The sequence below is a fragment of the Sorex araneus genome, chromosome 5 (assembly GCF_027595985.1).
Source record: "Sorex araneus isolate mSorAra2 chromosome 5, mSorAra2.pri, whole genome shotgun sequence".
NCBI classification, from domain to species: domain Eukaryota; kingdom Metazoa; phylum Chordata; class Mammalia; order Eulipotyphla; family Soricidae; genus Sorex; species Sorex araneus.
This window is the reverse complement of record NC_073306.1, coordinates 59,298,215-59,325,108: the sequence shown is the minus strand read 5'-3', so window position 1 is coordinate 59,325,108 and position 26,894 is coordinate 59,298,215. Positions and strand designations below refer to the sequence as shown.

The 26,894-nt window shown below is 38.0% G+C and overlaps 1 protein-coding gene across 3 annotated transcripts in view; it reads left to right on the top strand.

The window, feature by feature from the left end:
• The window catches only part of PRDM2 (PR/SET domain 2), a 128,539-nt gene that overhangs the window by 12,090 nt on the left and 89,555 nt on the right, over positions 1–26,894 (top strand). For 2 of the 3 annotated variants that reach the window (XM_055137841.1, XM_055137842.1), the window contains exons 2-4: positions 4,031–4,104; positions 16,515–16,632; positions 19,980–20,083. In XM_055137841.1, the coding sequence (XP_054993816.1) occupies positions 4,096–4,104; positions 16,515–16,632; positions 19,980–20,083 (231 nt within the window). In that variant the 5' untranslated portion in view covers positions 4,031–4,095. The remainder of the gene's footprint in view (positions 1–4,030; positions 4,105–16,514; positions 16,633–19,979; positions 20,084–26,894) is intronic. The other variant, XM_055137843.1, reaches the window with a different exon arrangement.

Below are 26,894 nucleotides of genomic sequence, written 5' to 3'. Positions count from 1 at the left end.
CTTTAAGTTTCAATGATGGATGTATAAAATCTCCTCTCTGCCTCCACGCAGATAGGATTAATGGTTCAGGTACTCTTAGCTGACTGTATGTGGCTGAGATTCCTGCTAAGTGTACATGGGAAAACAATGCCAGCTAAGTCAGTATGCGTATGAGTATTATGTGGGATTACCACCATGCTTCCAGGCTGGCTGGCGTTGGAGAAATTTTAAGGAAATACTCCCAAGTACAATGTAAGGGTCTGCTGTTGCTTTAAACAGTATTATCATATTGCAGCTAGTCATAAAATGATTACACTTAGAGTGCTCAGCTGGATATATGTGTAAGGTAATTTTAGTCAGAGGTCTGAGTGCAGTGCTAGTCTGTTGAGAGACACAGCCCAAATGCCCTGTTATCTTGTTACCATCTCTTTGGGGGCCTCCCAAGCAGTGCTCAGGCAAGTAGTCAGCTCACCAGACTAGAGCAATCAGTGCTTGGGCCTGCCGATGGGATGTTGCTCAGGCCTAATGATGCTTGAGGGTCAGCAGGGCCACACATGGCCGAATCTGGCATTTGCCAGGGACCAAATGCAGGGCCTGGTAAATACTATGCATATGCTTCAGTATTTCAGTGAGGGCTACCTCACTGGCCCCTAAGACAGCCCTTTGAAAAATAGTCAAATTAAGAATTTATTTTCAAAACTGCCGTCTTAGGGGTAGGAAAGATAGCTCAGAGGGCTAGCGCACATGTTGTGCATGTGCCAGTCCCCAGGTTTGAACCTCAGCACACCTTGGCCTCCTAGACCCACTGGGCCTGAGAACCCAGCCATGAAGCCTGGCAGTCATTGCTGGGCTGAGCTTAGCCCAGAGTGGGTCCCCCTACCTCCCAAGCGCTGGTGGGGAGGATCCCCTCTCCAAATATGTTGCAATTTGAAAAGCCAGTGTTGGGTTTGCAGTGTTTTTAATATTTACAAAATATTGTAGATACTTTATTTGACAATGTTGTTAAGAGGGAGGGGAGAGAAAATGGGGGCCTGGGATTTAGAGAGGGGTGACCATGGTTCCAGGTGTGTTACGAGCCCCTGAAAAAATGATGCCAAGGTTTTTCTTGTCTCTATAAAGGAAGGATGAGTGCATTGAGGAGTCACAGAGGTTCGATAGAAATCATGCAGCCATCTGGGCTTTTGTAACTTGCTTAATGAATAAAAATTAAGATTCAGAGATAACATATAAAGGAATAAAATGTCTCAAGCATTTTCTTATTTTGGTTATTTGTTGTTAGATGTCAGGATAACTTGAGTTGTGACAGACCCCCTGCGGAGGGGTGAATCCGGAGGGAGAATGGTAGTACTAAAAGGGAAGCACGCATGAAAAGCAGGTGCAAGGAGGAGGCAGCATCTGAGACAATGGCAGCACCTTCCTCATGTCCTTAAGATAAAAACCTTGACGTTGTCTCTGACTTTCTGAAAGTCTGTGTTCATTCTTTATATTGATTCTCCCAGCAAATCTTGGAGACTCTGTTTTAAATATATACCCAGGATCCAATTACTTCTCATCTCATCTCCTCCTGTGCCAATTAAACCGGTTGTTCTCCCTTGCCTGGATTGGGGCATTAGCATCCTAAGATACTCCCCTCTAGCTATTCCTTTAGTCTCCACTTTGTTTGTTTGTTTGTGGGCCATGCTCCATGTTGTTCAGGGGTCACTCCTGACTCTGCACTCAAAAATTGTTTTTTCCAGTACCCAGAAGACCATATGGGCTGCCAGGGAACTAATGGAGTTGGCATGCAAGACAAATGCCCTGCCCTCTGTACTATCTCTCTGGCTCCTATAGTCTCTACATTTAAAATCTAAATCGTTTCACTTCTGCAGCTTTAGCCCCCCAATGGCTGTCCATCTCTGGGTGGAAAAGCTATAGCTGGTGAACAACAGTGCTGTCTTGCAAAATCCATTCTTAAATCTTAATAAATCTTCATCTCTCTCCCCCATTTCTCACTCCCCCTGACCACCACTCTGTAAGCTCTTCTTATTCCTGTGACCAGCCACACTGGTTACCTCTTTCCTCCATAAACATCTAGGCCCTGCCATGTATGGGACTTCCCACATGTGTTCTTATTTTTCAGTGCTCCATGTCAGACTTCTGTGTGGACGTCCCTTTGTCCTTTTCTCCCTTCTCTGTTCTGCTAATCTCACAGGGTAGAGACATACAGACTGTAATTGCTCTCTTCTCCTCCCTATTCCACTCTTTATTTTCCTCTACAGTGCTTTCATATTTGATCGGCTGCACATCATACTTCCCTGTTTATTGTAGGTCTCTTCCCTTAGAGGGCATGGATCATTCTGCTTGCAGATTCGAAACAGTGCATGCACACATACAGAGAGGCAGAAGGGAAAAAATTTGGTCAAATAGAATGAAGAGGCAATAGCAGAGGCCAAAATTTTGAGACTTAACTTTTCTTTAAGTTCCTGACAACTGATAGTAAATTTACCTCTAAAAACTTACCAAGAGAACAAGTGAAGCCCAACTTGTGAACAAGTGAAGCCCAACTTGTTTCTTATTTCGGGGCTTAAGATTGTAACATGAGGGCTATCAGTGAAACTGTAGGAGAGTCAGAGGCATTTAGGGTATAAGGGTGAGGCATGCACACAGTGGCCACTGGTCTCATCGCTAGTTGGCATCAAGTGAACATGTTTCACTGAATATCAATAACAAGTCTAATAGGAAAGGTTAATTATATTCACTATAGGATGCATTCTAAGGAAGTATTTATGAGAAAGACAATATTAAACTTTAAAGGTGTAGACATAATGGATAAAACCTTCACTTACCTAAAAATACAATTGCTGAGTGTTTACTTACTGAGAGGAATTTATATTGATTTGGCTAGCATTGAACTCTCTAACAAGTTACTGAATGTGTTTCTCCTTCCACTTATGACTAAAAGCTAGTTCAGATAACCAGACCTTAATTTAAAATAATGGGTGTGTGTGGTTAAATAGCTCAAGGAAAGAAAACAACAAGACAAACAAACCAAACTGTCTTTATTGTTGAACTGGCATAAAAATGTCAAAGCACAATTTCTTATCATTGTGGGCAGGCTTTGTATGTATGTTTGTTCTACTAGGAATGTCATTAAGTTAGATTTCTTGGTTTGTTAATAATTAGAACATGAAGTTACAATGGGGTAGTCCTTAGGATCTAAGAAGGAAAGATGCAAGTTCAAGGAGCAGTAAGATTGTGCTTAATGGTATATGTGTTGAAGACTTTTAGAGTATTACCATGGAAGTGCTGAGATGATATGATTTTCATGTATATTATGAATCACTTCAAAGGACTCCTGATGGGTGTTGCAGAAAGGACCGGCTTCATAGATTGTTATTTAGCACTTCATACATTGAAATTAGCACATCATACCCATTTATAAGAAGTAATTATATCTTTTCATTGCTTTACTATACTTTGTTTGTATTAAGCAAAAAATTTAAAGGAATAACTATAGTTCTTTCCAAACAACTTTTATTAAATCATTTGGATTTTATTGTGAATTTTTTGGAGAGTTTTTTATTGTGTTTTTTTCTTGTTAAGTTCCTCCAAAAGAATTCCTCTGAAAAAGTTGAGTGTTTACTTTTAGGAACTTGAAAAAAACAAATTAATATAAAGGAGTCTAATTGTAATTGCATTCACACAGTATTACTATAAGTAGAAGAAGGACATGTACTTTGCATAATAAGCTGTTCAGCTTTGCTTTGTGTTTTTGACTATACAAAATTATTTCTTAGGAACGATGCAACTGCAAAAAAGATTTTGATGTCATTCTCACATGTGTGTTTTCAATTGGAAGTACAGTGAAGCCCCAATATAGATTAGTGCAAATATAGTTTATTGCGGATAATAGATCTGCAACGTATGCTTGCAGCAGTGATTGAAGCTGACCTGGTGTGGAGTTGTCTTGTGAATTGCCCCCTGAGCAAACTCTTCAGTTCTGTGTGTGGTTTTTAAATCCCTGTCAATTTGTAGGCAGGTACATATTACAATTGTCTGTTTTTCTTTTTAGGGCTCATGTAATCAAAGAAGTTTCTTTGTTGTGTGTATCTTTTCAGAACACAACAGGAATTGAAAATGAATCAGGTGAGTTTAAAAATAAGAATTTATCAAATACATTATGTAGATATTAGATCAGCTCTTGGTTTTTAAAAAGGTAGAAACACACACTTCATTTCCTCTCAGATTTTCTCTTCTGTTTCTGTTGATTAGCTCATTGCTTTTTCAGTGTGTGTTTGTGCGTTTGTGGAGTGGACGTCATTTGCCACTCTGTGAAGTCCCCAGCCTTGTTCTTCAAGACCAGGTTCACACTTTCTTTTTATTTTTGCTCTGACTCACACTACTCTTTTTTTTGGTTTTGTTTTGAAAGTTATTCGGCTTTCATTTTTATTTATTTATTTATTTATTTGCTTTTTGGGTCACACCTGGCGATGCACAGGGGTTACTTCTGGCTCTGCACTCAGGAATCACTCCTGGCGGTGCTCAGGGGACCATATGGGATGCTGGGAATTGAACCCGGGTTGGCCGAAAGCAAGGCAAACGCCCTACCCGCTGTGCTATCGCTCCAGCCCCTCATTTTTAATATTTAAAAAATTATAATTTCCCCACTGATTGAAAAGAGAAGATCAATTGGGATTTTTTTTCCTTTGAAAACATGTTTTTTCTTTGAAAAAAAACCTATTAAAGAGGTCAAATATGGAAGTTTCAGATGTGTTTCCTTTGTAGGAGGATGGATGAATACCAGGATATTTAACAATTCTGTGTTTATTTCTGTAGCCTTGAGGGTATTCTGATAGGCACAACCAGTTTTGGTGAATTTAAGATATTCAAAAGTAGGATTCTTATTTCTGGATCTAGTATTTTTTCACTTTAGCTGTATGGAAGACAAAACTTAAAAATATCAAGTCTATAATAATTTTTAGTGCTTTACTGAAAACGATCAGAATTGAAAACATTTTATACCACTTATTCACTGCCACTTTTGGTACTTTTTTTTTTTTTATCATTTACAGGTGCTTCGAACTTGATCACAAGTTTCATTTTATTAGATGGCCAAGTTTAATAGCATCTGTCCTGTGTTGTATTGAGAGATGTGAAATTTTTGGAATGGATTATTTTGATTTTTCATTACTTTCTTTATCAGAAATACACGTATTTTAATGCAGAGGACCATGCATCATGAAAAATGAATCTGGTGAACATATGGGACACATGGTTTCTATTATTTTAAAACTTGCAGATTTACTGATGTGCTTTTGAAGGCAGACTATTCTTGAAATGGGTAGGGGGAGGAAAAGAGAAAAGTGTATTTTCACAGTCGTTGTCTATGAAATTAAGTGTGTATGTGTGTCATAGATTTCACTTGTTTTCCTGTTTTAAGATTGATTCTTAATGTGAGCTCCGTCACCCAGAGGAACATGTTTTTTTCCTACTGCCTGGGAACTGTTAGAGGAGGGAGTCTTGATTCTGCATTAGACTGTTCTTGAATGCGTCCAAAGTGGAAACTAAATATTGACATTGCTATTGTTGCATCATGGTTCAGCGGTCTCTTATTACAGGTGACAACTTTAACCTCAGGCTTACCATGCTTTAAATGTCATACCATCTGAGACCATGAGTATTTTATTTCTACTGTATTTATTTTAATGTGTAGATTGCTTTAACACTCATGCTTTTACTTTAATATTCCATTTACATCAAATGAACTTGCGATTAATTGAAATCCACATGCCATTTTAAAGGGTTGTAGCAGTAACCATTTCTTTTCTTTTTTGGTGGGGGGGTGGCTCTTTTGTAATTTCATTTTTGCTTTGACAAGTTTTAATATCAAAATCTGCAGAGGCCTGCCTTTGATGCTAAATGCCAAATATCAATGGAAAAGTATCCTCTTATGTTTCTAATGGTTAGCACATTTCTGATTTGGCTGCTATTTATGAGGTCTGGTAGTAATGAAACTTTTATTTGGATTATAAAAATTGTCCATTTTTATGAGTGAAAATTTCAGCATCTTAGTTACATTTTCATCATTGAAGAAATATTAATTCTTTGATGTTTAGACCTGATTATTATGTTAGAGAGTTAAAGATCTGAGTGTTTTTCAACAAACCATCTAGTAGTATTAGGATGTTCCATGTTTTTTCTTTTTATTTATTCATATCCAGCAAGTGAAAATGATCAGTAAAGGCTTGAATAATTAAGTTATTTAAAAAGTTTTAACTTGAACCGGATTTATTTTTAATTAAAATTGTGAAGATAATTTTAGGGTTAGATTCTTCTCTCTAGGGACTGATTGTTACTGCTATGATGAATTTCAGCTGTCAAATCTGTCTCATATGATGGACATGGTCTCTAAGGTAATAGACAAAATCACTCACTCATATACTCTGACAGCTGAGTTTTAAGGACTGACAGAGCTAAGAAGTGGCATGACGGGTCTGTAAGTGAATCTTCCAGAAGAAACAGCAGTCCAGTCTCCTGGTTATTTGAGTGCTGACTGTTGGAGCTTTTTTGTTTTTGTTTTTGTTTTAGCTACTTAGCCTTCATGCGTTCCAATCCTTTCCAATACTACTTCCAATCTAGTAGTTCCCCAGGCTTTCCTCTAACCCCACCTTTGAGTTCCACAAAACCCTCAAGCCCACTTACTCTTTGTCTTTCTGTCTCTCCTGCCTGTACTTTACACAGTTCTTACTCCTTTCTTTATTTTTGAAATAAAACAAGTATACTCAAAAAATAGGGGAGAGAAAGCCAGAAGATGCATGCTCAAGAGAGACACAGGCTTCTCCAGAGTGTACACAAATATTACAGTTCTCCTTCCCCACCCCCTCCCAATTAGAATTGTACTCCCTACCAAGTTTTAAGTTAGATGTGGCCAGTTAGGGGCCAGAGCCATAGTACAAGGGGGAGGGTGTTTCCTTTGCAAGCAGCCAACCTGAGTTTGATCCTTGGCATCCCATGTGGTCCCCCCAAGCATTGCCAGGAATAATTCTTGAGTGCAGAGCCAGGAGTAACCCCTTAGCATCACTGAGCGTTACCCCAAAAGTCAAAAACAAAAAACAAAAAACTAACTGTGGCAACTAATGTGAGTAGAAGAGATGCACATTAAGACAAAGGCTCTATTGTCCCTGATTCTTGAGCAACCACAATAGAGGTTATATAGTGGGAATAAGAAACAATTGGTGTTGCTGTGCTAGGGTCCTGAAATTTTGAAATCTCTTGTTTGTCAGTGCAACATAACATTGTTTACCATGACTGGTAAAGCAATACTTCATGGTGACCGTGAAACCATGCTCTGGAGTCTTAACTTGTTAAAGGTAATTTAGAACTCTCCCACTGTGTGAGTTATCCTTGTCAAGTCAATGCAAACTCTGGGGTCTTAATGTGTGATAAGGAAACTAAGATTATAATACCTGTACTTCATATAATGAAGTTAAAAGGACTGAATTAATGAGAGAATATGTGCAATACTTGTCAGATTTCCTGGCATGCTGATTACACAATAAATAAAATTTGAAGTTTAGCATATCTATTTAACATATTTTGAAGTAATGTAATTAAGACATTATAAGTTTATTAAATTATAGGACTTCACTCATATTGGATAGTCTATAAGTAAGCCATTCAAAACTACTAATGAGGTAGCCATTTATAAAGTTCTGAATTCTCCAGAACTTTAAATCTAGGAAAATAGTGAAACATCTAAAGAGTTAAATACTGGGTGGATGTGGAATGTTAAAGCAAGAAGTGACTGTTCCCCTGGCCTGCCAATCAGGTCCTGGCTCAGTAGGAAGACTTCACACAACAAAGCAAGCTGGGCTCTTAGTAGGGAAAGTAAGTGATATTAAGAAAGGGGTAAATTGTGTAAACTAACTTGTCAGAAGAAAAGGTGCACATTTGCTTGCATCTCCCCCTGAAATGTGTACTTTCTTGGCCTATGGGCGCATGCCTACTTCTGCTCAAGATGTCTGATTTCTTACCGCATAGGTGCTCTTGCCCATATCCTTGCCTGGGATCTGTACTGAATTTATATTTATTTCCTCATTTATCCTACATAGACTGCATCTCAGTTCACAGTGAACTAAGTTACAGACCCACAGAGGAAAACAAGGAGACAAACAAGGTGATATCAGATAGTAAAAAGTTCTGTGAAGACAGTAAGGCAAAGTGATGTGGTAAAGAGTGGTGGGTGGGGATGGGAGAAGATTTACTGGATTACATAAGACTGTTCTGAAGAGTTGATTGCTAATAGAACAGATTCATGTAATAGTCAACCACCAGATAGAAGATTTAGGGAAAGAAAATTTTGGGTAATGAGTACAGTGAATACTTGAGTGCTTAGCCCTGTGTGGGAAAATGAGCTTTAAGGAATTGAACAGGATAGAGACAGTTGGATTGGCAAGCGTTAGGGTTCTGGGATAAGAGGATGTTGTGGCCAGAGTGAAGGGCAGTTTTATAGGGTCCGAAGAGCATTGAAAAAGAGTTTGTGTTTATACAAAGTTCACACCTAAGTTCGAATTTATTCTAAATAACTGAAAAGTAACATAATCTGATTTCCTTGGTGTTTTTTTTCTTTTGGGGTACATCTGGTGATGCTCAGGGTTTTCTCCTGGCTCTGCACTCAGGAATTACTCTTGGCAGTGATCAGGGCCCCATATGGGATGCCAGGAATCGAACCTGGGTCATCCACATGCAAGGCAAATGCCCTATCCACTGTACTGTAGCTCCAGTCCATGATTTCCATGTTTAGAGTCTCTCTTACTGTGTTGTAAAGGAGCATTTTAAGGGGGTTAGAGTGTGGTACTGTGCTATTTATTATTAAGATTAATGTCATATATTTTAGGACAGACATTTAGTTGGATAATTTAATGGACCTCTCAACTTTTTGAATGAGAGTACCTGGTTTTTGGGGAGCAAATTGGGGGGGGGGCACGAGGATGGGAGAGGGGGACTCTGTTCCATAGTAGAGGACCACTCCTGGCAATTCTTGGTTTGGTGATATGAGTCTATCAGCCACTTACGCTGAGTGGTAATGGGGAGTATTACAGGGGCATGCCCTGGGAAAGTACTTGAGAAAAGGTGCCTTTTATTTGAAATGAGTATTTCAAGTCTATTATAAAGTATTTTCCAAAATCTATTATTTTCCAAAGATGGCATTTAAGAGTTTCTTATTCTGGTCCTCATCTATTTATTATATTTGTAATCATACCCAAGTACAGCTAATTTAATGCTGTTTTAATACTTTAATACTTTCTGATTCTTGGTATGTCTTTTGTGGGTGCCAACAATGATATGACAATTACTATTAATTTGCCATAGTGTTCAAGTGTATATACTTATTAGTGCCAGTGTGTGATGGTAGGTTCTTAATATTAAGCAATGTTAAACTTATCTCTTCTGTCACTGCTATTGCTCTCCATTGGTAGTTTTGATCAAGTTGATATTTAAAAAATTATGTACTTAACCTAGATTAAATCTGAGATAATTGTTTATGGTAATTTTATGGGTGGCATGTACAAAAGGAATCTCATAAATTTAAATGAAATATGGACTTGTTTTTTTGCATACTATTTTATTTTTGGTTTTTGGGCCACACCTGGCTGTGCTAAGGGCTTACTCCAGAGGTACTTGGGAGATTGTATGGTTCCAGGGATTGAACTGGGGTCAGCTACATGCAAGGCAAATGCCTTAACCTTTGTACTACTTCTCTGGTCCCAAGACTTCTTTCTTTTAAACTTAAAGAATTGAAATATTAGAATATGTTTCCTATGTAAGATGGTCCATGAAGCCTTGTATAATGGCAGCCAGTTTTGATACTGTGTTGCAAATAGAAATTCTTTACTAATTCTAGTGACTTTTTAATTTAATGAAAGTGTGAAATGGGGCTGTGGAGAGTGATTTAGACTGGTTTCAATGTATCAGTGTGTCTGAAGCAGAGAAGAGGCTGGAGAGGTGTTTGGTTAACAATGTGGTCACTTTGCTCAGGAACCTGGGAAAACACAATAGGTTTTGATAAGAGGAATATTTGACTTTGGTTAAAAAAAAAGACAAAAGTCTTAATTTTTAAAACATTTTGTTTCTCATAGCTATTTTTGTTCTTTATTTTATTTGAACTCTAAAGTTTCATTTTTGCATAGGTTAGTAGAGAATCTATTATTTAACTTTACAAAACAAGTTTGAGGTATAAATTATCTGCAGAAAAGGTATTCATTTGTCTTGAGTTTTGACAAATGTCTAAACTAATGTAGCCAATTGCTTCCATTTTCAATTTAAAGAATGACTCTTTGGGACAAGAATGAAGGAACAGTGGGTAGGGTACTTACTTTCCATGGGACCCACCAGATTTCATCCTCTAAGCACTGCCAGGAGTGCTTAGCTACTTTTGTTAGATACACAGCTGGGTGTGTCTGGGTTGGGGGGTTGGAGGTCTCTATCTCCATAAATTCTGTATGAATCTTTTGTCACCAAACCCTAGGCAACCACTGATCAGCTTTCTTTTCCTAGTGTTTGGCTTTACCTGTTCAAAATTTTTATGGAAATGAAATTATAAAGCTCAGACTCTTTTGTATTGGTCTCCTTTTGATCACCATCATGTTTTGAGATTCATTTGTGTGCATATTAGTAATTTATTCCTTTTGTAGAAGGGTTTTTTTTTTTTTGTGGAAAGCCATCTGATCACCCAAATAAATCTGTTCATAATTATATTTCTAAAGATTTGGTGAAACTTTGTAATGTTTTTCCCTTTTCAGTTTTAGGAATCTTGTTCTTTATATAGTGTAAAAAATTAGCATGTTATTAATGTAGAATTATATTTGATAGGTTAATGTAAGTATAAATTTGATTTCTCAGACTCAAACAGGTTACACAATACAGTGATTTCTCTATTTATGACTTAAATTAATGCATGTGGTTTAGGAAATTGACATTATATTGTGATTGTACTTTAATTTCTGCATCTACTTGGCGCATCAGCAATTTTTTTAAAGTATTTTTTACTTTTTTAATTATTATTTGGGTCACACCCAGCAGTTTTCATGGATCATTCCTGACGGTGCTCAGGAATGATCCATGAAGTGGATGAAATGGATGGGATGCTGGGGATCAAACCTGGGTTAGCCACATGCAAGGCAATTTCCCTGCTCATTGTATTATCTTCTGGTCCCTAGATAAGCAATATAACATGAATGTATTTTAAATGGAAATATTATTTCTGAAATTTTCAAAGGTCTGAAAATTTCTGAAAATGTTAAAGAATAGTAAGTATTACATAATTGAAACAATAGGGAGAAAACTTTGATGTTATCCTGGAGTTAATGTTCTGCATAAGAGGTTATCGGATTGTCTAGTTCTTTCTCATCTTTGCTGTTCTTGTACACTCACACTCTACTCATTTGTTGTTTGGTGGGCTTACTCCTGACTCTGCTCAGGGATCACTCTTGGCAGACTCAGAGAACTATATGGGGTGCCAGGAATAAAACTGAGTCAGCTGCCTGCAAGGCAAACACTACATCCTTTACTATTACTCCAACCCCGCGTCCTTGACTCAGTCCTGGCTTTGCCCCTCTACCTTGGCAAATCACCTTGGACAACTTGATGGTTTCTGGTATTCACTTATCTCTTAAGTAGGATACTAGTATTGCTCAGGACAAGCAGTAGATAGAAACATGGTATAAGTATCATTAGCATCATTACCATTCCAATTTTCAGCCACAACAAGTCTGGGTTTGCTCTAGAAAACACTTTTTAATCAGGGTTTTTGTGTTTAGACCCAGAGGTTGCCTAGAAGATCAGTTTGTTGGTACAGATCTTTTCATTGATACAGTTGGAGATGGTGCTTCATTAAGCAGCTGTGAATTGAAGAGTTCTTTTATTTCCTATTTCATAAAAGAAATGTGTCAAAATCCTTGTCATTTTCTGGGACTCTTATCAGCGTGATCAGGGTCAAAAATCTTTTCCACTGGAAGGTACCCACATTCTGGACAGCAGGAGCGAGGTGCCAGGAGGCTGCCTGTGATGCTGGGAGGAGCAGCCAGGAGGGCTCCTTCCCGGAGCTTGCAGTCTGGTGGTTAATCTGTGCTTCTGTGTAGTTCTGAAACCGGTGATGGATATCTCCAGGGCATTGACCCTGTATTGTCGCTCTAGCTTCTCTTCTCATTTGCTCTGCCCTGGACACATTGCCTTTTGTCCGGCTGCTTTCTGATCAAACTAGGATTGTAACTAACTCCGAGTGTGGTCTCTGCTGCTGATCTATATTTCCTTCTTCAATAAGGGCCACTCCTGTTGACACTTGATCCAACAGTAAGGGTTGGACATGAGGGTTCAGTTCTTGTTTGAGCCCTGGCTGTGGAACTGGAGGTCCAATGGTGCTGGGGCCACTGGTACCACATCAGGCAGTGTTCTGGGGGCCCACTTAGTGCCAGAAATTAAATTCGGGGCATCAAACATGCCAGGCATGTATTCCACTGCTTTGAGCCAAATTCCTGACCCATTGCTGGTCTTCACAGCAATGTTTTCTCCCCATGTTTATATGGTTCTCTTCCTGCTTCAGAGCACTGACTGCAAGGCCGCTCTGCCATGTTCCATCTCAGTGCCCCCTTCTGATTTTCAGATCCTCAGGAACTACCAAACCCAGCATATTTTTGCTTTTTGTCTGTCTTCTCACTAGACTGACATAAAATGATGCATCAGACATTATCTTGCCCATAGTAAGAACTTAGAAATGTTTTGATCTATTGAGTAGATGCTATAATTTCTTTTGGACATAAACGGTTTATTGGAGTTGGGGGCATGGAGGGTCATTCTCTTCAGTGCTCAGAGCTTGCTTACTTGTGGCTCTGTGTTCAGGGATCATTTTTGTCAGTGCTCTGGGGGCCATATGCAGTGATGGGGATTGGACCTGGATTGACGGTGTGCAAGGGAAGTGCATTAACCTTTGTAGTAACTCTGGCCCAAACGGACTCTCTGGAGTTTGTTTCTTCATCTAATACTATTAGGGTGTGAGTGAGAAAATAAATGCTAGTTATGAGTGTTGGCAGTGAGAAACTTTTAAATTAAGTGAGATTTAAATGTTTTCTTGTTACAAAGGTTTACTTATAAATTGTTTGGCACTGAAAATGTATCCATTGACCTAGGATACCTATCTTCAATTTAAAATATCCAGGCATACATGTAGAAAGTACTTTGATACATAACCCTGCTATTATATTTATTTCTATTTTTCCTTTTTTGAGAAGAGCTTTAAAGTTAGCTGACAAGAGTCATTTATTCATTCAGTTATTTAGATGACAACAGACATTTCATGTCTACTAGTAAGCATTGGTAATGTGCCAGTGAATAAGGAGCCACCCTTTGTCTCATTGTAGCCTAGGGGCAGCTACACTAAACACATAATCATAGAAATAATCATATAAAATAGTGGTAAGGGCTCTGAAGGAAAAATAAGGAAGAGAGATGATTCTATTTACAGGATCTTCCACTTCTCAAGTCACTGATTTTCTGAAAATGATTCAGGCAGTTTTCAGCAGTAGCCACTGCAGCTAGCAGGGAGGGGGCAAGACCCTGGAGCTGCCAGTGTTTGGATGGCTGCATGGGGATCGAACTGAGCCCTATTGTAGCACGGAGGATGCCGCGACACATAGGAAAAAGCTGCCTTTGCTACATAAAGAACCTCAACTTTGGAATAATGGATTCTCCAAAAGCAGGTAAATAAGTGCCTAGGACTTTTCCTTATTTCTTTTTCCTATGGTAGCTTCACTGAGGTCCTTTATATTCACAGGTGTTTAAGAAATTTTAATGTGCATGGTAGCCAGTTTTGCTCAAGTTACAAATTTCCTGTGAGAAAAAATGACTGTTTTTGCCTTAGGCGCCATCTCCTGCTGACATTTCCATGGAAGTTTGGAGGTTTTAGGTCAGAGGTTCTCAGATTATATTCCAGTAGAATTTCCTTTCTCAGCTTTATTGAGGCATTTGACAGATAAAATTGTAAAATGCTTAAAAAACATGTTGATTTGCGATCACGGATGTGTAATGAAAGAATTCACCATCTTGTTAATTTTCATCACTTCTCATGTTTATCTGTATCTATGAAAAAATTATTTTTCTGCTTTTGGTAAATTGCAATTCTATAATACAGAATCATTGACTCTAGTTGCCATGTTTTTTACACTAGATGTTTAGACCATATTCAACAAAGTCTTAACTAGAAACACCACAGTTGGGAGCTTGGGAGCTTGGTTGAGGGGCGGTAGGAGAGAGGGTGCAGGGCGGGACGTCGGGCTGGATGAGTATGAGGGAGGCCTGTGAGATGCTCTGGCAGGCCCTGCCTGGAGGCTTTTCGGAGTAACTTCTGTCAGACCTGCAGGGTGGGTAGTCTAATGTCCTGCAGTGAGATTCTCTATTCAGTTATTGTAACTGTGCCTTTGTCAGCTTAGGTTCCTGGATGCTGTTTTCAAAGCTTCTGGGGAAGTTAAGTGGTGTCAAACTTTCTACATCTTAACTGAAGTGTTGTATTTGTGTAGAAGAAAAATGTCTTTTATTATACGGAATGGCAATGTGCTGATAGGGCTCATAACTTGGGCTAGATCAGTGTTACAAAGTAATTTATTATGTAGCCCTAGCTACCAACTATCCATTTGTTTCCTTAACCCCCCCTCACCTTTGATACAAATAGATACATGTTTCCAGAAATCCAGTTTAAACCAGAAGAAATGAGAGTACTTTGTTTAGAAGTGAGAAATTTGTGTTCTGATTTTAGTCATACTAATTAATTAAAAATGCAGTGAAATTGCTTCTTTGGACGATTTTAGTATTGCCTTGTTTTAGAAGGCTTTTGATTTGAGTTTGGTGATTTTGTAAAGATGAGTGTGTAGAATGGAATAGAATGGAAACATTTCTGCATCTTTGTGCCGTATTTGCATAGTATTGTCTAAGAAATGAGCCTTGGTCTCTAGATGTCCACTTTTCCAACTCAAAACAGGCCAGGGGCTGGAGCAATAGCACAGTGGGTAAGGTGTTTGCCTTGCACTTGGCCGACCCGGGTTCTATTCCCAGCATCCCATATGGTCCCTTGAGCACCGCCAGGAGTAATCTTGAGTGCATGAGCCAGGAGTAAACCCCTGAGCATCGCCAGGTGTGACCCTCCCCCTAAAAAAAGCAAAAAAAAAAAAAAAAAAGAAAAGAAAAAAAGAAAAAAACAGGCCAGAGATTAGACCAACTTAATGGCTTGCCTGTCCCTGTCTCTGGATTGATTTCTCTTAAAGCAGCCTTTTGATGCTAAAGGAAAGAAAAAATGAAACCTTGGAGTATCCAAATTTGAATGATATTCTTTTCTTGGCATAGACTGTTCTTAAAAACAAGAGCCTCATTGTTGTGGGAAAATCAATTTTTTAAGCTTGGACTTTTCTTTTGCCATATTGGTTTTTTGAAAGTCCTTGGAAAAGTTTCCCTTTGCACTGAAAGACACAGTCAGGCTATAAACTTATCATTCTTAGATGTGTCTTACTTTGCACAATGGTATTTTAGATATAGTGGTACTAGTTAACAGGCAGTTTTTCTTCAAAGGTTATTTTTCAAGTAGCATTTGTTTTCTCTCAGTTGGCTCAAATCTCTCACCCCTGGCCCTTTATCACCTTAAATGTATGGAATCTTATTTTTTAAACAATCTTTAAAAATAAAAAAAATAAGGATAATAAAATCTTGTTTTTAAAAGTTACGGGGGTCAGGGATGTGGGAGAAGTCTTGTATGTGGAAGGCCCTGGGATCTATTTTCAGCACTGCAAAAATTAAGATAAAATACAAGTGGCTAAAAAAAATACAATGAGTTCTAGCATAAATTTTGATTAGTAGTTGTAGAAAACTCTCCAATAGCAACTTTGTGCTGCTGTGCTCATTATGCTGTTCGTGACTCCGTGTATAGTGGCAGATCACTTTTTTTTTTTTTTTTTTCCATTGAGGGCCCTGAAGAAGTTGTTGTGTTCTTAGTTGGAATATTCAAGCCTTGGTCAAGATGCTTTTTTTTTTTTTTTTTGGAGGGATAAAAGTCTGGATGGACTGGGGTCCAGTTGGCAAGCATGGACTGAAGTAGTCATTTAATAGTAGGGAGTATTGATCACTTCTTCAACATTCTAAAATTGCTGACCATATCCTTTGACTTAAAAGTAAACTTACATTTGTTTTACTGCCAAAACAATGTCTGTTTTTCTCGGGGAGTTTAAAGCAGTCTGGGATCAGGGATTTACATATTTTGTAAATGGCTACAGGTGGCTGGAGCAGCCTAGATTAATACAGACACATGTGGAGGTTGCAGTGGTTTCCTCTGGAGACTCACAAACAAGCATCAAAGCAACTCCTGAAATGCTTGATGTCATCTTTGTCTGGCTTGCCAGCTACAAGTTTCACTCATATTTTTTGCATATTTGCTTAGTGGACCTGAAAAAACAAAAGCTAACCAAATATTGTTGCTTTTCTCTCTTCCTTTTTTTTTTTTTTCAAATTGTAACCTGCAGAACACTGCTGAACCTGTGGCAGCCCCTGAAACTCTGGCTGAGGTACCTGAACATGTGCTTCGAGGACTCCCAGAGGAAGTGAGGCTTTTCCCATCTGCTGTTGACAAGACCCGGATTGGTGAGTCCTAAGGACCCAGAGGAAGATGGAAAAGGGAAGGCAGAGTTTCCTTTGGGTATTTGGTGTAGGAAGGTCCTCATAAAAGCAACAGCTTTAACTTGGACTTAGATTGTATGGTGTTATGCATAGTTCTAGTCAAAAATTCAATACAGAGCTGGAGAAAGAGTACAGCAGGTAAGGTACTTGCCTTGTAGGAAGGCATTTCAGCTATGACCCTGGTTTGAGCCCTGGTACTACAAAAGTTCCCCTGGGTACCCACCAAGGCACAGGATAGGCCCCGAGCACGTCCGGGTGTGGCCCTCAAGAAACTAAAAAAAGAAAAAATAATAATTCAGGTTAGAATTAGACCAGTGTCTTATAGCAGGTGATTCCTTGCAGGGGTAGCAGCAGTAGCCTCCAGTGCTGTTGGGGGCACTTTGTATTTGTTCACTGAAAGAAGGTAGATTTCTAGGGGGCTGAAATACCCGTGCTCCTTAACCCCTGAAAATGGAGCAGTAGGACAAATAAGCTTGGAACCTTTATCTTAGGCAATCAGATTTAATCAGAGATGTACAGGCATACACACAATTATTTTGCAGTTGTTTTCTCATCTTTTCTTTCATTGATTTTTATTGTTTTAATATCGTTCTTACCTGTTTTGTCTCTGGTACCTTATGCTTTTTGGAACTCAGTGATATTTCATTGACTATAAACCAAAGATATTTCATTGGTATAGCCAAATGTATTGGCCTAGTTTTTTATGTCCTATCTTTATACAAAGGCTATTGAAATAAATTATGAAAATGTAGCTAAAGCTGGTCTTGGACTATATTATGCTGATATCCTATCTGCTATTTTAAAAAGATGTACTTTTGATATTTCAATTTATGTGTAGCTGCATACGAATAGATTTTGTGTTTTTGCTAATTCTCATGGAAAAATTCATTGAGCAAGTTGATCGTTTATATTGTACCACTCACTTGGAAATCATTAGATTTTATACTCAACTAATTAATATCTTAGTGATATTATAAAATGAGGTTCGTAAGCAGATTTACAGAAAAGTGGCTTTTGAACATCCTAGCTGGATAGGTCTGACATAACATAACCTTTATTTACTGTAAAAAGATGACTGAGGCCAAACCATGAGGGAACCTGTCCCAAGTGATGGCAGTGAGAGTCATTACTGGGTGCTGGCCCCCTTGACCCTGAGCGCCTATCATTTTACTGCTGTTTCATTTGATCTGTTTGCCTTATGATTAGTTCAGAGAAAGCAGAAATCCCCCTAAGAATTCCATAGAGCAGCATTTTCTTGGTTGTTTGAAATTCTGTGAACTTAACTAGAGAGGAAAGGATTTTAGGTGAAAATATTTATTCATAAAACTGTATTTATTACTTTTTTTTTGGGGGGGGAGTGTTTTGGGGCAGTGCTCAGGGCTTACTTCTGGCATGGTGCTCAGGGATCACTCCTAGTGGGCTCAGGAGACCATATGGGTACCAGGGATTAAAACTAGATTGACTGTTATGGTGAGCACCATATCCACTGTACTATTACTTCAGTCCCCTATTTTTTTTATCCTTTATCAGGAAGAATCTGTTTTAGAAGTCTTCAGGGGCACTCGATTCTGTGGTCATTTGCTTCCTAGCTCGGAGCTTGGAGCATGTGATTTCTTGATTGGATTCTCTCTCTCTCTCTCTCTCTCTCTCTCTCTCTCTCTCTTCCCTTGTAATAAAACAGATAGAACTGTTAATTCCTTCCCTTTCTCTGTAGAAACTTCTCTTTACAGTTCTAACTTCCACCTCAGGTTTCCTTTGAACCCTTCTATTAACCTGAATATTCTCTCTTGATAGTAAATGTCACTGTTTTTGATGCTGTTGTTGTTCAGTTGAAGCACCATTGTTTCTTTATGTCCCATATATGAGAATGATGGAACTCCAAACCAGACTGCTTTCACTCAGGGCGCCCCAGAGAGGGGCGGGTGAGAACACTTTCTGCCCCAAGGAACCCAGCCTCGGTTGACACATTATAAGACACTTCCTACCCATTTTCCATAATTACCACACCATTTTTGATGGAGTTCAGACAGTAGGCAACAAATCATAGAGTAATATATATACACATAAATATGTATATATATGTGTGTATATATATTACTTGTATCACTTGTCTCGTTGATCTTCGATTTGCTCGAGTGGGCACCAGTAATGTCTCCCTTTGTCCCTGTCGCATGCTAGTGCAGCCCATTGATATTTGCTTGCTCCAGGATTAGGAAGAGCCTCAAATAGTTCATTCAGGGATTTGACGAAGAAATCTGACCATCTAGTGTATGTATGTGTATATATATATATGTATATATATACACACACACACATATGTATATATATATATATATATATATATTAATACAAACTTCTCGGAGAACCCGGCAGGCTACCAAGAGTATCCTGCCTAGAAAACCACCCACGGTGTATTCGATATGCCAAAAATAGTAATGATAGGTCTCATTCCCCTGACCCTGAAAGAGCCTCCAATCCTTGGGAAAGATGAATAAAAAGAGGCTGCTAAAATCTCAGGGCTGGGAGGAATAGAGATGTTACTGGTGTCCGCTCGAGTAAATTGACGAACAACAGGATGACAGTGATGACAGTGACAGTGATTAGGAAGAAACTTGTGTCTATTGGAAAGAATTATAAATTTAAAAACAGAAAAAAGACCCTAAAAATTATTTAAGTTTGGGGCCCTGATGATAGTACATTGGATAGTGTACCTGCTTTGCATTTGACCTACCTGGATTCAATCCCTGGCATTCCATATGGTCTCTTGAGTACAGGGTTAGGGGCAAGCCCTGAGCACAGCTGGGTGTGCCTCAGAAAAGAAAAATAATTAATTTTTGGGGGGGGCAGATAGTACAGTAGGAAGGCAGTTGTCTTGCATGCATCTGACCTAGGTTTGATACTTGTCACCACATATGGTCCCCTGAGCACCACCAGGAGTGATTTCTCAGCACTGAGTAAGGAGTATGGCCCAGAAACAAAAAATTAAGTTGTTATGCAAACCACTATTTTTCTCTAATTCTTGTGATTGTATTCTTTTATTGTACTCTCTAGTTCCAAATGTAATTGTTTAAAACAAATATAAAAATTGCAACTTATAAAACAGGTTCTTTATAATTTGGAAAGCACAAAAATAAGAGAAATAAGATCCTTATTTAAGACTTGATTTAATGTTAATATCTGACTTTATTTGATTTACATTGTCTTGCTTTTAGGGAATTAATTCTTGTAACTTGTAAAACTGGATTGATTTAAATGCTTTAAATTTCTAAGCTAACCTTATACATTATAAAAATATTGGTTTTATTTTCTAGGTGTCTGGGCCACTAAACCAATTGTAAAAGGCAAAAAGTTTGGGCCATTTGTTGGTGATAAGAAAAAAAGATCTCAGGTTAAGAATAATGTTTACATGTGGGAGGTAAGTGAGACTTCTGGTTCTTAAAGAAATCATTCTATTCACTCTGGATCTGACATTTGAAATTAAAGCAGTCATTGCATGTTCTTTAAAATCAAGTATATTTTTTAAAAAGAAAAATATGTTTCCTTGGTTACAGACTGCTGTTTACGTTTGTATTTTGAAACTGCTTGGCTGTCCTTAACAATAAATGTCATATCCACTTTTTGTATTGCCTTGTTCAGGATGTTTTGCTTTGCAGCCAAGACTTGACTTCCTGTGTGAATATGTCATTTTCAGGCTTCCAAGATAGACAAGCATCAGTGACACTCCAAGGTGGTTGCAAGTGGGACACTATTCAAGTCTTCTCTGAAAGTAGTCTATGTGTTGCTAGAATATTCAGAGTGGATATATATTGAACACGACACATTTGACCTTTCTAAAATGAGTTCTTTCTGTTCTTTTCAAATATTCTCACAACAATCCTGGGAGGCAGAGCAGAGTCTTGGCATATCCCTTTCAGAGGTGACCTGCTGCTCCTTGGTCCCTCTAGTTTCAAGCCATGCCGATGCTGAAGTAAAATTTAGGTTTTCTGCCTAACTGGGGGAATAAGAATATTTTCCCTGTGCTGTAAGGGTTCAAATCTTCTTTTAACTTTGTGACCTTTGTGACCTCAGAATAGTTTTGGGGTCCTATCACCTGTTTTTCTTTTCTTTTTTAAAGTAAGGAGATAAAAATAAAAGTAACTAAAGTAATAAAAATAAAAGATAAAATAATAAATGTTTTAAGATAAAAATATCTTAGGGAAACAACTGTGAAGATACAGTTAGTTGTTATTCTCTGTTAAGGAGTTGCATGTGAGTTCAGCCTTTATGTTGAATTTAGGTCAGGCTGGTGATCTTGGAAGCGCCTTACCTACTTTAACTCAATGCTGAGTATTTTGGTGGTGAGCAGCATTCCTTTCAAATTGTCCTAAATTGAATCACATCTGTTTTTCACCCACAGACATATAAAAGCCTAAAAATAAAATATGCCTAGGCAGTGCCTGGATACTTTCCATCAAGCAGTTCTGTGGCATTTGTATGTTTGAAAGATGTTATTATTTTTCTCAATGTTATAGACAGTGTTTCTTAATTTGAAAATTCCAATTTTATTCCCAGTAATTTTAAGTTTCTTTGTTTGCTATGAATTTCTTATAATAGGTCTGGCAATTAACCCAAGAGGCCTTAGGAAACAAAGGTTTTACTACAAGTATAATTACATTTTATACTTTCTTACCATTTTTGAGGTAAAAGGGCATACTATTTGTGGAAAAACTGGCCAGCCAAAAATGATGTTAATTACTCAAGATAATGCCTGAATGATTAAAAGTGTCCTGACTACAAAATTATGTGACAAAATAAGTTGTATTTTTGGTTTCAGAAATTTCTCAAGGGAAACTAGCAAATATGCTTTACCAAGTTAGCACTCATCTTATGGATAATGTCAGAGAAATAGGTAATCCCTCTTGTAGTGCTGTGAACAAAAAACAAATGCTAGCTTGAATACAAAGGCCAATTTATTTTCAACTTAATTTGGTGTATATTTTAGGGTATATTTTTCAACCTAATTTGGTATATATTTTAGGGTATTTATTTTATACAACTTAACAGTTTGATATTGTTGGATAGACATTGTATAAATTATTAATATAGTCTTATGAGTTTTCATTTCTATTGAAATTCAGTGTAGTATGAATTCCTAGCAACTTGGTAAAAATTTAATCTGGAGCCATCTTATACTAGGAATTCAGTTTCTACTACAAACTTAATAGCATTCCATTGGGAACTTAAAATCCTTTTATTTATGTACTGTATCAGTTTGTGAATTATGACATTGCCAGTTTTTTAGTAAATTTTAAAGATTTTGTTTTTGCCAACACTATAGCTTTTTATTTCTAGAAAAAAAAGTCTGGGTGCATTCAAATAGTACTGACTACAAGGTTGGTATTATTCCGTAAAGAAATATTTGCCATTATTTTGTTAAAATAAATTGTACATGTAGTAACATGTATTGGCACAGAACAGAAAGCATGTTCTAATGTACATATCTCTTATAAAGCAGAAAATTAAAATGTAGGTATAATTTAGTGTTTCCTTATAATTTATTCTATCCTTTGTTTTATCCTCAGACTGCCTCTTATTAATGTAACAAACTGCTTATCATTAAAATCCCATCTTCCAATTCGTTATTCTATTAAAACCCCTTAAGACCAGCTTATCTTTTTAGCAGCTTGGTCTTTTTGTCTCAGCTAGAATGTCATTTTCAAGCTAATCTAAGACAAAGTGTTAAATTGCTTTTCTTGAGCCCTTGATTATCTAACTCAGTCTCAAGTCCTCTAAGCATACACAGAAAACATTCTAGTAAATCAGAAATAACAGGAGAGAAACAGTAGGGTATCTGTGGAGTGGAAAAAAAAAATAAACCCAAAGCCACCCAAAACAACCTAGCTTCTCAAAAAAGCACATTCTTTGGTCATTTTCTGCTTGTAATTGCTAGCCTACTGTAAACTTGGGAATTCATTTAATGTTTTCTTTCACTAGTTCCACTCATACTGTGTGATTGGCAGTATTCTGAAACCACTTCTGGTAGAAGCTTCCAAATTCTCTTCTGTTGGGACTCAAATTCTTCTGATAAACAGAACTTTTTAATTGTTTCCATATAAATTGTCTTAATGACTTTTCTTTTCAAAAGAGTATTTGTTAAGAACAGCATTCAGTTCACACCAAAACTGAGCAGAACATACTGAGTGTCTATAGCCTCCTGCTTCGTGACAGGCACAGCTTCTCCATGTGTCAGCATCTGGGCCAAGAATGGTTCATTGGCTGCAGCTGATGAACCTGCACTGATACAGCAGTATCCTTTGATGTCTGTATTGTATCAGGGCTCACATTTGCATCTTAAGGACTTTAATTTCAAATTATAAAGTGATGTAAAATAATCATTCAAAAAGAGTATAAACAATATAGACAATTCTAAGCAACAAGTAAAAATCTGTGAACCTGTTTGTGAATATTTCTTTTAACTCTGTTTTTCTTGTGCCTCTTATGTTTACTGGTATGTGTGTCTACATCATCTGTAGATACCATATGTACTATATGCTTTTTCTGCCAGTATCATGTTATCCATATCAAATACTTAGCTATATGATTTCTCATCATACTTAGAGATCTGTTGTATCTTTCCACTACTTTACCAATTGCCTGTTGAAAGAGTGTTTTACTTTTTCTTTATGATTGTGAACAAATCTCAGAATTCAAAACTCACCATCCATATTTGCTGATTTGTTGGATCATCTTAGAGGAAATTTTTAGAAATAACCATGTATATTTTATATACGTGGTAATCAAAAGTCATGTGTATTTTTATCTTTAGTAAATTTTGCCTGGTAGACCACAAGAAAAATTATATTAATTTTTATCACCACCGGAAGTATTTATTTCTAACAACAAATTAGAAATAACTTTTAAAAACTAGTTGTTCATTATACGACTGAAATCCAATCATAAACAACTTTGTAAATGTGTCACTGTAATTCAGTTAAAAATATAAATAAATGGGAAAATAAAAATTAAAAAATATATATATATTGGGGCTGGAGTAATAGCACAGCCGGTAGGGCATTTGCCTTGCACGCGGCCAACCCGGGTTTGATTCCCAGCATCCCATATGGTCCCCCAAGCACCGCCAGGAGTAGTTCCTGAGTGCGTGAGCCAGGAGTAACCCCTGTGCATTGCCGGGTGTGACCCAAAAACAAAAACAAAAACAAACAAACAAAAAATTGATTTTTAGGGGCCAGAGCGATAGCACAGCGGGTAGGGCGTTTGCCTTGCACGCGGCTGACCCGGGTTCAATCCCAGGCATCCCATATGGTCCCCCAAGCACCGTCAGGAGTAATTCCTGAGTGCAAAGCCAGGAGTAACCCCTGAGCATCGCTGGGTGTGACCCAAAAAGCAATATATATATATATATATATATATATATATATATATATATATACATATATATATATATAAATTCTCAATGGTTGGAGATGTTCCTCAGTGGTAGAATGCTTATCATGGATATGTGTAATTTGACCCCAGCAATATCAAAATAAAAACAAAAAAATATTTTAATTATTAATCTTGATTTCTCCCTTCATATTCCCCACAAAATTTTCAATAAAATCTAGTGTTAACAACAACAACAGCAACAACAAAATTAGTTGTTTTTGTTTTGTGTTTTCTGTTGGAGGGTGGTTTGTGTCACACACAGCATTGCCTAGGCACTACTCCTGATTCTGTCCTGGTGGTACTCAGGGGACCTTATGTGGTGTTAGGTATTGAACGGGGGTGTACCATATACTCCCATATACTGTATACTTTCTGACTCTCTAACTATATTTGTAAAATGCAGAAAAGTTTGTTTTGTTTTGGGGCCACACACAGCAGTGCTCAGGGCTTACTCATGGCTCTTCACTCAGGAATCACTCCTGGCTGTGCTTGGGGGACCATATGGGATGCTGGGGATCCCTTGGTTGTCTGTGTGCAAGACAAGTGCCTTATCTGCTGTGCTATTGCTCCGGACTCCAAGTTTGTTTGTTTATTTTTTGAAGGGGTTGTATTCCCTACAGTGTTCAGTAACCTTAAGGCAACTCAGCCTAGCTGAATGTGGATGACATGGTTTAATGCTCAGTCTTGCTGTGTGGACCACATCGCTCAGTGCTCAGCCCAGCTGTGTGGACCCACATGGTTCAGTGCTCAGCCCAGCTGTATGGACCGCTTGATTTAATGCTCAGTCCATTTGCATGGACCACAGGGTTCAGTGCTCAGCCCTGCTGTGTGGACCACATAGTTGAATGCTCAGCTTTGCTGTATAAAACACAGGGTTCTATGCTCAGGCCTGCCAGTGCTGGGGTCCACTGGCAGTGCTGTAGAGACTGTGTAGTTCTAGGGATTCAACCATGGCCCTTTCATTTAGCACATATGAAGGTGCTTAGGGTTACTCCTGGATCTGTGCTAAGAGGTTGCTCCTAGTAGTGTCAGGGAAGGATATGGTGCTGGGCTTGAAGCCCAGGACTCCCACACTCAAAGTGTACATTCCGGCCTTTGAATTCTTTCTTTGCCTCTCCTGCCTTGGGTTTGTGTGTGTGTGTGTGTGTGTGTGTGTGTGTGTGTGTGTGTCTGTCTGTCTGTCTGTCTGTCTGTCTGTGTGTTTTCTGTTCTAGCTCTTTTAGCTATCTCCCTGGCATTTAATCGTTTTAATAGTTTCTTTCTCTTCATTTTTATGCTGAAAACTGATAGTTCATTGCTTCTTTTTGCATGTTTGTTTAGGTCGAAGGAGGGAGAAGTAGAATTGTGTATCAACTAAAATTATTCTAAATATAGATGAAATTAATGTAAACATCTTATTTTTAGGTATACAATGTGATGATTAGGTCTTTTTATGTATTGTGAAATGATTGCCATAATAATTTAATTATCATTCGTCACCTGCATAGTCACAAAATTCTTTTCTTATGATGAAATCTTTTAAGATTTACTCTATTAGCAGCTCTAAAATATATTGTAGAACATTATTACATTATTAGTTATGCTACCATTCAATTTCCATCACTTATTTTATAGCTGGGAGTGTGTGTGTGTGTGTGTGTGTGTGTGTGTGTGTGTGTGTGTGTGTAAAACTGGTGTTGGGGCCACACCCAGCAGTGCTGAAGGGGCATGTATCAGTCCTGGGGATGAAACCCAGGGTTTCATATATGCTGCCCCTTGAGCCCCTGGGAGTTTGTGTTTTTTTTTTTTTTTAACTCATTTTTCCCATTTTATGCAAGTTCCCATCACCACCTCACAGTCTTCAAGTTGTTTTTTGTATCCATGAACTCGGCTTGTTTTTGTTTTACTTTAAATTTTATATAGAAATCTAAGGATCATAGGATCTGAGATCATATGGTATCGGTCTTTACTTCTCTTTTTGGGGGGAGGGGCCCACACTGGGCTATGCTCAGGGCTCACTTCTGGCTCTGTGCTCAGGGATCAATCTTGGCAGGCTTGGGGGAATCATATGGGGTACTGGGAATTGAACCCATGTCTGCGGCATGCAAGGCAAGTGCCTTACCTGCTATACTGTCTCTCCAGCTCCTATCCTTACTTTTAAATTAACACAACAAACATGACATTGGCTCAGTAAATGTCAATTGAACTTCAACATGAAAAAAAAAAACATTTGAGGGATAAGAGCAATAGTATAGTGGGTAGGACATTATTTGCCTCATGTGTTACCTACTGGGCTCAATCCCCAGCACCCCATATGGTCACCCTAGTGTTTCAGGACTGACTCTGAGCTCAGAACCAGGAGCTCTGCTGAATGTGGCTCAGAATAAAGGGGTGTGTGTGTGTGTGTGTGTGTGTGTGTGTGTGTGTGTGTGTGTGTGTGTGTTTGGGGGGGGAAGAGGAGAGACAAAGAGATAGACTTGAATGGTGATGTAGAAAATAAGTGTTTTTTTTTCTTTGACTATACATTTGAGAAGATTATGAAAATATTTTTTATTTTCATAATCTGCTAGTGTTAAAGAATATGGACTAGTTTTGGACCCCCAAATTAGGCCACTGCATTGGAGAAAATCCTGGAATTGATTTCTGAAAGCTTCCTGAGTTAGTATTTAATTATGGGAATGTATTGGAAGTAAATCCTATTTAGTTGGGCTGGTGGAGCTATGAACTTCCTGTTGCCTCTTTGCTCCTTTCTCAGTATAAACAGAAGCAAACAGGGAGAGTGGGAAATGGTATATTAATCATAATGTTGGAAATTTAACAAA